Source organism: Choristoneura fumiferana, chromosome 6 (assembly GCF_025370935.1).
Source record: "Choristoneura fumiferana chromosome 6, NRCan_CFum_1, whole genome shotgun sequence".
NCBI classification, from domain to species: Eukaryota; Metazoa; Arthropoda; class Insecta; order Lepidoptera; family Tortricidae; genus Choristoneura; species Choristoneura fumiferana.
Window position 1 is genome coordinate 18,574,252 of NC_133477.1, and position 15,415 is coordinate 18,589,666.

General features: G+C 38.0%; 1 protein-coding gene across 1 annotated transcript; it reads left to right on the forward strand.

Annotated features, from left to right (window-relative positions):
- Window positions 1-600: 600 nt before the first annotated feature.
- LOC141428721 (cytochrome P450 9e2-like) lies at window positions 601-14,137 on the forward strand. The gene is made up of 11 exons (XM_074088728.1): window positions 601-765; window positions 5,044-5,243; window positions 5,579-5,742; window positions 7,044-7,181; window positions 7,479-7,681; window positions 9,341-9,476; window positions 10,079-10,171; window positions 10,778-10,999; window positions 11,775-11,875; window positions 12,261-12,429; window positions 13,628-14,137. Exons 2-11 carry the CDS (start codon window positions 5,047-5,049, stop codon window positions 13,792-13,794), a joined length of 1,590 nt encoding a protein of 529 aa, XP_073944829.1. The 5' UTR covers window positions 601-765; window positions 5,044-5,046; the 3' UTR covers window positions 13,795-14,137.
- The last annotated feature ends 1,278 nt before the right edge of the window (window positions 14,138-15,415 follow it).

Below are 15,415 nucleotides of genomic sequence, written 5' to 3' on the forward strand. Positions count from 1 at the left end.
TCCCGCGGGATAGCGATAAATTAATTCTGCGTGGACGGACTCGCGGGTAACGGCTAGTATACCATAAAACACAATAATATATTGAACATTAAGGGGCTGTTTTACCATCCATTGATTAGTATTAACCGACGGTTGAATGTGATGCCGTCTCTATTTGTTTTGTTCGAATAGACGGAGACGGCATCACATTTAACCGTCGGTTAACGCTAATCAATGGACAGTGAAACAGCCTCTTAATATGATTATGAACAAAAAAATATCTAACCTAGCCTAACCTATAAATAAAAATATAATTCTGCATCTAGTTACACAAGGTTATGTCGACATATTTGTATCGACATTTTTCTATGCCTATTTTTTTTGCTGTCTGGTAACATTTTCAGCTGTCAATCTGGTTCGCCTAATTCTGGACTCGAGTATGGTTACCTACCTATGTACTATAAGTGATATTTAAAAAACAGTCGCGGGCCGCGCGGAGATAGGTCACGGCCCAGGGGTCTTGGGCCACGAGTTGTCAACCCCTGTGATAAACAATTACGACAATTTTATTTAACGTCAGCCGCACTAACAGCCCTGGTGCATGCCATCATCACTCGTGAATCAGGATCAGCACATAACACACGTAAAGTTTTTTTTTTAACGTTTTTCGAATTTTATCAATTTTTACCAAGGACGGGACGGTGCTGTTTGTCCGAACGGCATTGAACTTGTGATTTAAAATTAGAATAACAGAAAACAAGTGAGCAGTGATCATCGAATTTTGCGGTTAGTAAGGATAATTTTACCGTATGTGTTATTTTCCAGATGTCCAGTATATCCCCTCCTAAGTCCTCGCGTACTTTATAAAGGAGTAATTAACATTAAGAATAACAGCCGAATGTACTTTATAGAGTTTGATATACTTACTACCATCGTGATTTTTTTCAAATTTTTCCACCCACCGGTTTAGATTTTAGAGGGGGGGACGCTCGATTTTAATGAAAATTTGCACTTTAAAGTTGAATATTTCGCAAAAAAATCATGAATCGAAAAATCGACGAAGCAAACCCCTAATGGTTTTAAAAGACCTATCTAACGATACCCCACACTATAGGGTTGGATGAGTAAAAAAATCACCCCCACTTTTTAATGACCCGAGTTTGTAATCCCCTTACGGCCCGTGATACACACAATGATTTTCATCACATTGCGAGGAAAAAAAAATCAAAAATTTAATTTTTTTGTGTCCAAATACTTACAGCTCAGCAAAAGCAAGACGCTAAGAAAACAACTGAATAAAATATGGCTACCCGCCAATACAGGGGGCTACTACAAAATTCGAAAATCGAAGTTCATATCATTTTCCTGACGCTACATTGTGAATTAAGGGGCGTAAGTAGGGGATTACAAACTCGGGTCATAAAACGCCCTCCGCCACGGCCCGTACACACAATGATTTTCATGCGAAGAAAAAATGCAAAAAATGAAATTATTTTGTGTCTAAACACTTCGGCAAACAGCTCGGCAAAAGAAAGATGCTATAAAAAGAAATGAATACAACCCTCCTGATTGTTCCTTTTTTCGAGTCGTCTACCATAGATAATACTAGACCCGTGTTTAGTTTAGAATTCGAATGGTCTTACGGCCAGATTATTCCAACATGCAAAAAATATTTACTAAAATTATTGCAAAACATTTTGATATAAATTTAAAATATAAAAATAGCGACTGTGACAAAGGAAGCGTCAGAGGAGACGACAAATAAACAAAAATTGGGACACAATAAATTAGTATCAGACATGATAATTATCTAGTCGTGACGTTAATGATACGTAAGTGATCATTGGAAACTAAACTTATAATTCTTTGCAATATTCATGATATTCATTGATTAGAGGTAAGTAGGTAATTCTATTGTTTTACCTAATGACTTTGAAATAAAGTAATACAAAAAAACACTGCCAGACCAGGATATTAAAAACGACAATGATTCAATGCTTCAATTGATGATCCTGATAGAGGATAAATAAACAAACAACGAGTCATTTATAATTATCATCGTAATATTATCAGCTATAGGACGTCCATTGTTGTTCATAGCCTCCCCCATAAACCTACACTTACTTCGATTGGAAGCCGCCTGCATTTTTTTTTACATATTACTGACCGTGATTGACCCCTATCTCACCTGATGTTAAGTGCAGATGAGGCCAAACGCGTATCTCACTGGTTCAGTAACAGCCTATTCACTCTAGCCTTGTAGAGCCTTAGATTGTATTTATCCGGAAATATAGACGACGGGAGCAAATTCCATTCCTTAGCAGTTCGCATGCAAGATGAAGCAAACCGCTTCGTGCGTTCTAAGGGAACACTAACCACATAAAAGTGAAGACGCTCCCCCTGCCTGGAAGTCCGTTGGCAAAATGGAGATGGACGAATAAGATCATGTTTGCAGGTAGTGAGACCTTGTGCAAAGTCCGCCCGGATTGCTACCACCATCTTGCTCGCTAATCCTGCCGTGGAGCAGCAGTGCTTGCACTGTTGTGTTCGGCGTGGAGTAAGACAGCCGGTGAAATTACTGGCACTTGAGGTATCCCATCTTAGGCCTCTAGGTTGGCAACGCATCTGCAATACCCCTGGTGTTGCAGATGTTTATGGGTGGTGGTGATCTCTTACCATCAGGAGACCCACTTGCTCGTTTTCCATCCAGTCGAATAAAAAAAAATGTACCTAATTCCTGCGCATACTCACTAAAATGTATCCGGTAAAAAAATACATCCACCAAGAACCCGCGGCTTTAACCAGGTCATCCGTCCATCTCGTTGGTGAACGTTCTACGCTACGCTTACCTTGACAGTGGTGAATGCTAACTCGCCACGATTAGCAAGCGGGTTGGCGAGGGCAGAAGAAGCTGCTGCCCTTAATTCTGGTATCATCCCTTAGGGTCTCTATTGTTTCCCATAAAATTTAAACTCCGATTTTAACAATCCATAACGTTATTCATCATAATTTTTGCAAGTCATATTATCTTAAGTCATAACATTAAACATTATAAAGTGAAGTTCCGATTTTCGCAGGTCATAATTATTGCAAGTCATAAAATTGGTTGGTCAAAACATTCAATGTCCATATAGTATGCCATTCCATAATATTAAAGGCAATAAACTAGTTTATAATAATTGTTATAAGGTCTTTTCTCGCAGGTCATAATGATTGATAGTCACCTGATAAGTTAGTCATAACATTTAACGTCATAATGTTAAATTCAATAAAAACACTCATAATAATTATAAGAATGAATTCAATTATTTATCAGAAAAATTAAATACATAATATTTTAACTACCGAATGTATACCTAACTGTAGTTGTATGCATAACAATAAAAGTTCATAACAAACAATTTTTATAGGAACATCGAGGATCAAAAATCATTTGTGAAGCAATATTATCCGGGCTGCTATAAAAAAACCTAACATCGAAGGCTAAGGCGGGAGCTACGCTCCGCTTCGCTCCCGCCTTAGCCTTCTAAACCTAACCTATCCGAGTCGCTTCTGCTCCGAACCGTCTTGCTCGCTCGCTTCGCTCGCTCGCACAAATCAAATTGTTTTCAACATAATTTCTATTAGTCATACCTATTGTCTAAAGTCGTAGTTAATGAATTAGCACTTTCAAATGTATGCCTGGAAATGTTTCTGAGTAATTATCTATATGCCTATCAATATTATGGATTTGGTTTCTTAGACCTAGACACTTTAGGCATTAAAACGATATGAGTAATAATCATTAGTACGGTGAAATATATGGCTTAAACTATTTCTGAATAATAATCGTTAGATCTTTGAACGTTATAGTTAAAAATGTATGACTTTGGTGATTATAGAATTTAATATTATATGCCATTAGTATTAGAGCTAATAAGCATTATACTGAACAAAAATTATGACTAGTGATGTTTATGTTTATAAATTATATGGATATCAATTTCTGACCATCGAAATTCGGAACAAAAAATGTATGAGAAACAAAGGGATCCCCATCCCTTAGCATATTTCTACGGCTTACGGGAGGAGAGGGTGAGCAGCAACATTCGACAATAACAAAAGCAAAAACAAAAACAGACCAAACAGAAGTTTTTTAAAAAGATAAAGTTATTCGGATAAGCTGGACCGGATCATCATTATCATCATATCAGCCGTAGGACGTCCACTATTGGATATAGGCCTCCCGTACATCGCTGGACGGGACAAAATACCAGCATTTCCTGGCAAAAATTTGGGGTGGTTTCGTGCTAGTGGTTTGTTTTCGGATTTATTGTGTTCCGTTGTACAGATGGTAGCACAACACTTGGCACGTATAACCAAGAAGCGTATTCGAGTTCCGTCTAACAACCTTAAAAACTTTTCGTTATAAAAAACTTACATTTCGTTGGACAAACGTATACCGCTGATAAATTTTGCTAATATTAGAAAAACGAAAGTTTGTTTGTGTGCGTGTGTTTGTTACTTCTTCACGGTAAAACGGCTGGATGGATTTGGATGAAATTTGGTACCTAGGTACTTATGTAGATATGTAGCTGGACGGCTGGAATAACACATAGGCTACTTTTTATACCGATATTCCCACGGGATCTCAAAATTTCATTGGAATTAGAGACCAGAAATTTTGTGCAAGTGTTTTAAATATGTGCGACGTTAATGCTATTCAATACATCCGGTGTAGACATATAATTGTGACTTAATTTACCTATGCGTAACCTCACGGCCTTGATAAATTAACGTTTGACTCAATTACTATTCAATCCAACTGAACTTTTTTGAAACTTCCAGATCATGTTTTTCTTTCGATGTTTTCGGAATATCTTTTTCATCGTCATTAATGGCATTACCGTCATCATCATCCTCAATACTCATCGTTCATCATCATTATCATGATACGGCATTTCCTCATCATCACCATCGTCATTATTTCCTTTTTCATCATCATCCTCATTCATCATCATCATCATTTTCTTCTTTTTTATAAACATGTCTCACGAGAGTTTAAGTGTTTTTGTTTAATTCCAGATCATGATCTTTTACATCAGTATAGCATCGTTGGTGTTTCTGTTCTTGTACTACCGTCTTCTGTACTCAAGGTTTGACAAGTATGGGGTGAAGTACCACAAGCCACTTCCACTGGTGGGCAACTTTGGCCAGGTCATAATCCAACGGAAGTTCTTCGGTGACGCTTTATCTGATGTGTACTATGGATTTCCCGGGCAAAGGTAGGGTTTCTTTCTTAATAAAATTTACATAGGCCTTCCCCATAGACCTGCCACGGGTTCTCGTTCTAACCGAAGCAAACTAGTTTCGGTTAGAACGAGAACCCGTGGCTTTAACGTTCATTTGTCCATTTTTTGATGGAGCAGCGCTTACCAATCCGCGGTCCTAACATCCATCAGTCTGTTCTCTGAGCAATAGCCTGCTCATTGCCACTTCAACGAGCTAATTCGCTTTGCTATATTGTTAACCACTGTCCGTATTCAAGAGTCACCTGAGGTTAGAATGAAGAAGTAGACATTATCGACGATCTACTAAATAATTTTATCATTATCAACAGGTTCGTCGGTTACTATGAGTTTGTGAGCCCGGTCATATTAATAAAAGACATAGAATTGATGAAGAAGATAGCCATACAAGACTTCGAGTCTTTCCTTGATCATCGTGTTTACATTAGTGACGAGATCGACCAATTGTTTGGAAGGACGCTGTTTATTTTAAGAGGTACTGTAAAGTCCAAGCCGTGCCCGGTTTAAGATTAGGATAGACCCATCTCGTCCCGTAGGTATCATAAAAGGCGATTACAGGACCTGAGGCCATATTGTGTAAGACACTTGGGATCAGTATCGTTTTCACCATTTCTTTTTGTCACACGGCATAAGACGAGAGTAGAAAGAGATGGGGAATACGATCGCGAACGTCAGCGCGTTTTTTTTAAGGAGGTGGAGAATGATAATAGAATACGGCCTCTGAGCCCTTATTGAGTAAGACTCTTGAAATCACAATCGTTTTCACCACTTTTTTATGAAATAAGGACAAACGAGCAAACGGATTGCCTGATGGTAAGCGATTACCGTCGCCCAATGGACATCTGCAACAACAAGAGTCACAAAAAAAAAAAGAGAAAAAAAAAAAAGAGAAAAGAGAAAAGAGTCCTTTTGGCATCACACTACAGCACAATATCTCTTATTTTCTTCTCTTTTCCTATTTATGTTTTTACTGTGTTTTTGTTGTGATGTAGTGTGTTTTTCTTGTCAATAAATGTTGTGAGTTTGAGTTTGTTTGACAAATGCGTTGCCGGCCATTTAGGTAGGAGTACGCTCTTTTCTTGAAGGCTTGAATATTGGTCCGGTAATACCGCAGGCGGTAGTTCATTCCAGAGTTTTGCTGTGCGAGGCAGGAAATTTATGAAACAACGCACAGTACTGCCAACCATCTAAACGGTGAGGATGTAAGTGTTGTCGTGTAGGGTGGTGGCGGAAGAATGCGGCAGGGATCAACCCGGACAACTCCTCGGAGCACTCCCCGTTGTACATGCGGTAGAGGATGCACAGTGAAGCTACATCTTACTTCACTTCACTCTTTCACATGTTATAAGACGAGGGTAGAAAGAGCCGGTGAAGTCAGCATGTTAGACAATACGGCCTCTAATGTAAGAGTAGCCACTGGTCAGCAGTGCCCTCAATTGCCAACTACAAACTCCAGCACTGCAGTGTAAAAGGCAAGGAGTAACTAACACTAACTGATCCTTAAACCACGACCAGGACCACTTTGTCAAGAGTATAGCGACTTAGAAGAGACTGCGAAATGTGTTCTGATGAACCACATAGCGCGTGTTTAACATTAAGATGTGTTTTTATCTAAAAAACGTAACCCTCTTTTTGGTATTCCGGTAAAAAACTAAACACTAATTGTCTTAAAGTACAGTGTAATCGATTTTTCTCTCGATTCTAAGCTAACTTCACATTTTCAGTTATTTATTAAACACCTTGTGTTCATAATTAAAAAAAATAGTATAATTTCAGGTAACGACTGGAAAAATATGCGTGCAAAATTAAGCCCAGCATTTACTAGCGCAAAGATGAAACAAATGCTCCCATTTATGGTTGAAATAGGGAAACAACTAACCAGCTCGCTAGTACAAAAAATTGGACAGTCTAAGAGTAAGTCATCGTAATAGATCGTTCTGAAGTGATTTAAGCTTCTATTGTTTAGTTCGTAATTTTGCTCTCTGTGTATCTGTTTTCTGCCAAAGCATGGACCTTACACTATTTAATGGGTTATAAGTGGCCACTTCGTATTAAAACATTATTATTGTATAATTTCTTTAGATTCTCCTGCAAAATACATTATTTACATAGAAAACTGGCAAAAGACGACTTAACATGAAAACGCGTTTAGTCAATAACCAGTCGTTATCAAAATAAAAGTTACAAGCAGGATATTTGCTTATTTTACAGCTGATTCCTTAGATATCGACATTAAAGACTTGTCCAATCGCTTCGCAAATGACATTGGTGCTTTCTGTGCATTCGGACTAAAAGTTGACTCTATATCTGAGCCCGACAATAAGTTCTTCAAGATGGGCTTTAAAGCTTCTAACTTCAGCTCTTGGGATCTCTTGAAGTTCTTCGGATACTACTCCGTGCCTTACCTCATGAAGGTATGAATATTTCTCTATCGTATTTAAAAATGTTCTATGTTAACTTTAGTTTCGGACAAATTCGGGCTGTGCCACAGAAGCATAACTTTTGTAATTTAGTCAAACTTAGAAAACAAACATTTTTAACAAAATCCATAGACTTATAGTGTGAAATCTTTATCGTGAATTGAAATATTTTTTTCTAACTCCATGCATGACTAACAATCACTTGCACCGATAGTTAACTTAAATAATTATTTTTTTACTTTTGATTTAATTTACCTATCCTTATTTATGTTAAGTTCTTGATCACCCTACACATTACATTTCACACTTGTCACAAAACTGAACAAGAAGATATTCACTCTTAGCAATTTGCTGGCTGGATTTTGTTTTGACATGAATTGTCAATAACGTCAACATTGTTATTTCGCTAAAGAAATATAAGATTGAAAACCTAAAAATACCTCCTCCGTACCCTTACACTACCATATAAAGATTTGATATGGTGTCTTTGTGTGCTCAGACTATTAGAATGGCTCAAACACAAAGAACTTTTTCATGAAAGATATCCCGATTCACCTGTACAGTCGGAGTAAAAAAAGGTTCGTCACCTTAAGATCTATTTTCCTTTGCTTAGTATGAGCGATAATCTGTTAATCTGTTTTACCAATTGAGTATGACATACTGCATCAAACTGTCAACCTGCTAAAGATAATTTTGTTTAAAAGTAACCATAGCAACCCTACCACTACACCTTGGCACTGACAAACACTGACAATTAAATAGAACATTATTTGACTCAAACTATTACGACTTCAGCGGTTTAAAAGGTTTGGTATTGTGATATGAAACTAGATATATGTTAGAGGTGCATACTATTTTGACCCTTATTGTCATGTCTAGTAAGTATAATTTGATATGCCCTTGTCTACTTAGTCATCATCATCCCAGCCTATATACGTCCCACTGCTGGGCACAGGCCTCCTCTCAGATGAGAGAGCTTGGGCAGTAGTTCCCACGCGGGCCCAGTGCGTATTGGGAACTTGACACGCACCATTGATTTGCTTCTCAGGTTTGTCTTGTCTTCTTAGTGCTTTGGTTTAAAAACTAAAAACTAAGAGTCTATGACTGTAAAGGAATCAATTTAATAACTGACGAAGGTTTTCCTACTCCCACTGTACATACCGAGACGTAATTTAAAATTGAGGATGGTGCAAAATCTTCGTGATTGTGGTCAGTTTACCGTTCCAATGCATGCCCATCCAGACAGGCTGTACGGAAGCATACGATTATTTTTTAATCGTAATCCACTAGCGAGTACGTACAACGTTTACCTGTTAGCTCTGATGTTAATCCTGAAATGGTTTCATTCCCCAAGCGTTTTTATTTTCAATAGTTTATTATAAACGTTATTTACAATGATCCGTTGTTGCCTACTAAAAGTTTTCGGCATTTTTTGTTATTGTTCAAAGAAACCGCCACAGTGACACTGAATGGACAAAATAAATCATTAAAATTATTGCCAGTGTAAGAAATTAGTTCCAATGAAATTCTGAAACATGGCGAATAGTCATATATTTCTAAATAAGTGAAGATCGTGCACTAAGGGGTTTGAGATTAGCAATAGTCAACAGTGCTGATGATTAGGTAAATATGATATTGATTATTTTCCTGCAGCTGTTCAAGATATCTTTCCTAACGACGGACACCAAAGATTTCTTTGTCAACCTTGTGCTAAACACAATGAAAGACCGTGAGATTCACAACACAATTCGTCCCGACTTGATGCACTTATTGATGGAGGCTAGAACAGGTATAATTCTGTACAAATATATCTTACTACTTACTTTTATAAATTTGAAAAATTAAAATCTAAATTTTTTCTTCTATTAGGTAGGAAAGAATTGGCGCGTATCTAGTCGTTTAGAATAGTATACAGTGGCATGCAGTGGGTCAATTCTAGGGTAGGTAGCTGCTAGTTTGTGCCTGCAGTGCCTGCGCCAGCTCACCGCAGCAGTAGGGCAACACCAGCGCCACAGATATAGATTACACTAGATTACGCAAATGCATCTACTTCACGTGTCCGAACCCCCGACCAAACGTCGGAGTTGGCCCCATACAAAGAATGACCGCTAACTGACTAATCATGACTAGTGACTGACTCGAGCCCCACGGCGCGGGCGGGCGGCGCATTTGAATCGATTTTGTGCGGACATCAGGGAATTCACATCGTTAATTCGCTCTTGAGACGTCACAGTAGAAATAAAAAAGTGACACGGTTGGTTTTTATACAGATTGAGGTGTTTGCGTTATCTAGTGTAATCTACATATATCTATTAGAGTGTACATCACAAATGATAAGGAACACAACGAAGAAACTCTAAACCTGTATTTGAATGACAATATTTCTTTCAGGGCGACTCAGCGATGACGATGAGGTTGATAAAGATCAAAAATCTAGTTTTACCGCAACCGAAGAGAAAAATGTTAAGAAAAATGAGCAAAGAGGTAAGAATTTAGAAATCGAGCAAATTTTACTTGAACTGTCTGAATTCATTTTACTATTGGCTTATACGTTTACTAAGAACGAATCGCAGGAAACCCATAATATGAGGTAAGCTTTGACACGACGAAAACGTCTCAAATGCATTTCTGTTCATTTAAAAACTTATCTATATTCATACTATCGATGCTTCCAGTTTTTTTATTTGTACTTATGCCTATTTTAATGTGTTTTTTTTTCATTTTGACACAAAATTTTGTTGGGACAGTAACCAGTTCTGTTTTTGAACTAATCTGCAGGGCTACTACGAAACTCGAAGTTCGTGTCGTGCGGTCCCTCTCGCTCTCGTATTAAATAGTATAAGTGTCAGAGGGACAGCACGACACGAACTTCGAGTTTCGTAGTAGCCCTGCTGAGTCGATACTAGGTATGATTGCAAAGAAAATGTTATATCAGTGTATTTTTCTTGGCCGTCTTTAAAATCACTGCTCATCGATTTGTTTTAAGTACAAAAGGGTTGCGAAGAGCGCTAACGTCTTTATCAAATTGATAATATTATGTATCATGAGAATTTTAAGTAATATTATTCCTATAACAAATTACGTTTGCAGCTTGGACGGATTACGATCTGATCGCACAAGCTTTGCTATTCATTATTGCCAGCTACGAAACCATATCCACCACCTTGTCCTTCCTTTTTTACGAACTGGCTGTCAACCCCAATATTCAAGAAAGGCTGGTGCAGGAAATACTGAAGTACCAAAAGATTACTGATGGAAAATTCGACTTCAACACGTTGCAAACGATGCCTTATTTAGACATGGTGCTATCAGGTAAGAACGTTCAGATATAGGTAGTGCCACGAGAGTTAAAGCAAATGATTACACACACAGCTAAATGAAGAACTGATTGCATAAAAGGAGAATAAATGAAATGAATGAGTGAATGTCAAAATCCCGCTGTTATAACATGACATGTTCTTGTGTGAGTGACCTCAAGTCCTCAACTCTGGTGGCACCTCTAGTATCGTATTAAAAATGATTTTTCTCAAACATGACATGAAATACATATTGACGTTGTGTTACAAATAATAGGCCGGGAAGTTTCGCTCTGCAGGCGCTGCGGCTCGCCCGCCTGCGCGCGGTCACTTTAGCGGCCGGCAAAGAGATTTCATACAAATTTCCCGCCCTCGGCCGGCAATGCGACCGTCTTTTGCTCCGCGCCAGCAGCCAGCAGCGCACACAACAGAGCAACGAGACCAGCGTCCCGCTAGCTTGATATCTTGTTTTTTTATTTTATTTTATTTCATGTCATGTTTGAGAAAAGCACTATACAAGCCTCGGCCGGAACGTGGCGTTGCCTCGCGTCTATATCTGCTTGGCCGGCAACACCCTACTTCCCGGCCTCTACAGTAATGTACTATTCCCATTAGAAAACTTATTATCTAAAAATTTATAAGTAAGCATATTAAAAAAAACTTTCAATACCTTCACGTAATCAAATCACACCTTTTATTTATTATTTTAATGTTGAGATCACGTCAATGATTTACTCGTGGCAATGACTACTAATTAGTTCATGCGACCGATTTCACTGAATGTCTTTCAGAAACGTTGCGTCTGTGGCCACCAGCTGTAGCATCAGACCGACTGTGCACTAAGGAGTACAATATGGGTAAACCCAACGATGAAGCTGCAGAAGACTTTATAGTAAGATAGATATTAATTTATTGAATCAGGCGTTACTTTGCGGAGGTCCATATCAATGTACCTAATCTTTGTAATCTATGATTTGTTGAACTAAAAACAAATACTTTGGCCACCCACGACGTTATGATAGCTATTTACGTCGATGCAACAAATATGTACGACCAGATGGCCTAGTGGTTAAAAACCTGACTACGAAACTTGAGGTCGCGGGTTCGATTCCCGTGTCAGGGCAGATATTGGTTTGTTTTGCTCTGAGAATGAGCTCAGGTAGAGTTCAGTACTACGCATCAGTGTAGCATGGTGGTGGTGATAGTTGGATTTGTGTGATTTGTGTGTTCTTTCAATGTGGAGATGAAGGATTTTTTTTCATCTTTCCGTCTTGCAGGTCAAAGTTGGCGAAGATATCATAATACCTATAATGGCAATTCACCGGGACCCTCAGTACTTTGCAGACCCTCTGAAGTTTGACCCAGAGCGTTTTTCTGATGAAAACAAACATAACATCAAACCTTTTACTTATATTCCATTTGGTTTGGGCCCAAGAAACTGTATTGGTGAGAAATTAATTAATAATTATTTGTGTCACAAGGGAGCAAAATGGTGTATTTACGGCGAGGGCGTACATTGAATCCTGAGCGTAATGAGGGATTCAAGTGTTAACGCCCAAGATGAAAATAATTTTGCACCCGTGTGGCTCATACTACTTTTCACACCGAGCATTAAGAAACTTGAATAAAAATAATTTTAAATAGAATTAAAAAACAACCAGCATAGAACTTGGCGTGGCTTTACAATTATCAACTTAAAAAAATGGCATTTGCAATAAAACACTTAGAAAAGCCTTGAACAGAAAAGTTGCACTTTGCTCCCTCTCAACAGGGAGGAAAAGTTACTTTTCTGAAGGAGAGGTGTGAAAAAAATATAAATTTGTCCTTTTTGCTTTTTCTGGTTTAGTTTACTTTTTTTTTCATGAATGTTAACAATTTATGTGGAAAATTTGCTAATAGCAAACTACCTAGTTTAAACAATTTGTATACATTTTCGAACAATACTCCGATGGCATTTTTACCATTATATTTAATTTCACCTGTCCCGTTGTCTGTCTGTCTGTCTGTCTGTAATCAAATCTTGCAAGTTAAATTCAACCAACTTCCATTAGTTGGATTGACTCTAAATTTGGTATACTTATGTAAATTGCGTGAAAATACAATAATCTGGTAGTGACATCCTGGTATTCCGGCCAGGATCGTCTCCACAGAACGTAACTCTTTAACGGTTAGTGGCATCGACTTGAAATTTGGTATGCAAAGTAGTTTGGGTGACAATGACAATACACGTAAAGTCAACAAAAAGTCATCATCATCATCCCAGCCTATATACGTCCCACTGTTGGGCACAGGCCTCCTCTCAGAACAAGAGGGCTTGGGCTATAGTTCCCACGCGGGCCCAGTGCGGATTGGGAACCTCACACGCACCATTGAATTGCTTCGCAGGTTTGTGCAGGTTTCCTCACGATGTTTTCCTTCACCGCAAAGCTCGTGGTAAATTTCAAATGTAATTCCGCACATGAATTTCGAAAATTCAGAGGTGCGAGCCGGGGTTTGAACCCACGACCCTCTGTTTGAGAGGCGATAGGTCAAACCACTACGCCACCACGGCTTCCCAAAAAGTACACACCTTACAAAAAGTACACTCAGCAAAAAACCTTGTATTAGAAATCAAATTTTTACCAAAAACTTATTCCTCTTTCAGGTAACAGGTTTGCTACGGTCGGAATGAAAGTGCTAGTGTGTCACCTAATACCACTAATAGAACTTTTACCATGTTCAAAAACGATGACAACAGCCGAGCTGTCTGCGGAAACCTTTACGTTAAAATTGAAAGGGGGGCACTGGTTGCGGCTTAAAGCAAGAAATTAGATCTCTATGTGTTATTTACTTAACCCTAAACTTGGCAGTGTATCTTATAAGATAGATAATTTTAGTTAATTTTTTTGTATTTTTTTAAGTTAATTTTGTTAGCTCTACAAGAATCAAACGAGGCTTGAATTCAGTACACTTGACTCACCATGCCAAGTTTAGGGTTAAACCAGCAGCATTGCCTTCGTAGCGAAGTTCCCTTCTCTAAGGATTTAAAAAAAATTGTACTTAATTTCTTGCTATTATATTTCAACCTAAAAATCGTATACAGACCTAGTTAATAATATCGAAAATACAAACTGAGACATGGATGCACAGAAAAACCAGAAAAAGAGACCAGCACTGGGAATCGAACCCAGGTCCTCAGCAATCCGTGCTGCGTGCAACCCCTACACCACTGCTGGACAGGAATTTAGACATGATTTAAAAAAAAAAATACAAAGAGACTCCAAAAAAGTAATGATAATTTGATTGCTTAGTAGTGACATCTCTTGGCTGGGTGAGCGGTTAGTTCCGAAAGAGTGTGACGTTTGTCGACGTAACATAGATGTCGCTAGTGCTGCTGATTAAGTAGCATATTAAAAATAAGCAACCTGAGATATGTATGCATAGAAAAATTCGTGTCTAGATTCCTGTCCAGCAGTGGTGTTGGGGTTATAGCACGCAGCACGGATTGCTGAGGACCTGGGTTCCATTTCCAGTGCTGGTCTCTTTTTCTGTGCATCCATGTCTCAGTTTGTATTTTCGATATGGTTTCCCGGGATACCCGTAAAAGTAACAAATTTGGAGTTGAAATAAAAAATACAAAAAGACTCCAAAAAACTAATCATAACTAGTTAATAATGTTTTTCCATTGTATTTTGTCGGATAAGTTCGTATTTATCTTGCTATCTCAATTAGCTTCGGTAAACTTCAGTAAGCTAGTTGAGACAGCATGAAAAATACAAATTGTTCTAACAAAATTCGATGGAAAAACATATTCTTCCCCTTATGAAAAGTGTCAAAAAATTCAACAGAATGAGCAAAAGTCATTCAGTCATATGCTTTGTGGGTAAATATCGAAAGCGGTATTCAAAAGCTGTGGCCCGTGAGAATTTGAACCTCAATTACTAGGGCTGCTGTATTCTAATCCATATAGAACGGAGCGAAAATAGTAACACGAGAACATCCTGTAAATATGGTTGGTTATGCTCTGGACTGGGTATACGATTTTTATTACTTCTATTTTCCTGGATAAAAATGCAGAAATTTCAATTTAAAAGAGCATAAATGAAAATTGCTAATGTTTACATGAGTAAAATCAAGTTATGAATTGAAAATTTAAAAGTCGTATAAAATAAATAAGTATAAAAATTTAAATTAAATTTGTGCTCTATTAAGGATCGTTACCTATATAAATAAAATACAATTGAAATTGAAAATTTGGTTTATTTTATTCATCCTAAGCCAACGGGAGAGAAAGTAAAAAAAATTTTTAATCAGAAAATAATAGAAAATGTAAAAAATACAAACTGAGACATGGATGCACAGAAAAACCAGAAAAAGAGACCAGCACTGGGAATCGAACCCAGGTCCTCAGCAATCCGTGCTGCGTGCAACCCCTACACCACTGCTGGACAGG

Coding starts and splice junctions, on each gene's coding strand:
- LOC141428721 (XM_074088728.1), top strand. CDS start 5,047: ATGATCTTTTACATCAGTATAGCATCGTTGGTGTTTCTGTTCTTGTAC. Junction 5,743..7,043: donor GACGCTGTTTATTTTAAGAG/GTACTGTAAAGT, acceptor GTATAATTTCAG/GTAACGACTGGAAAAATATG. Junction 7,682..9,340: donor CCGTGCCTTACCTCATGAAG/GTATGAATATTT, acceptor ATTTTCCTGCAG/CTGTTCAAGATATCTTTCCT.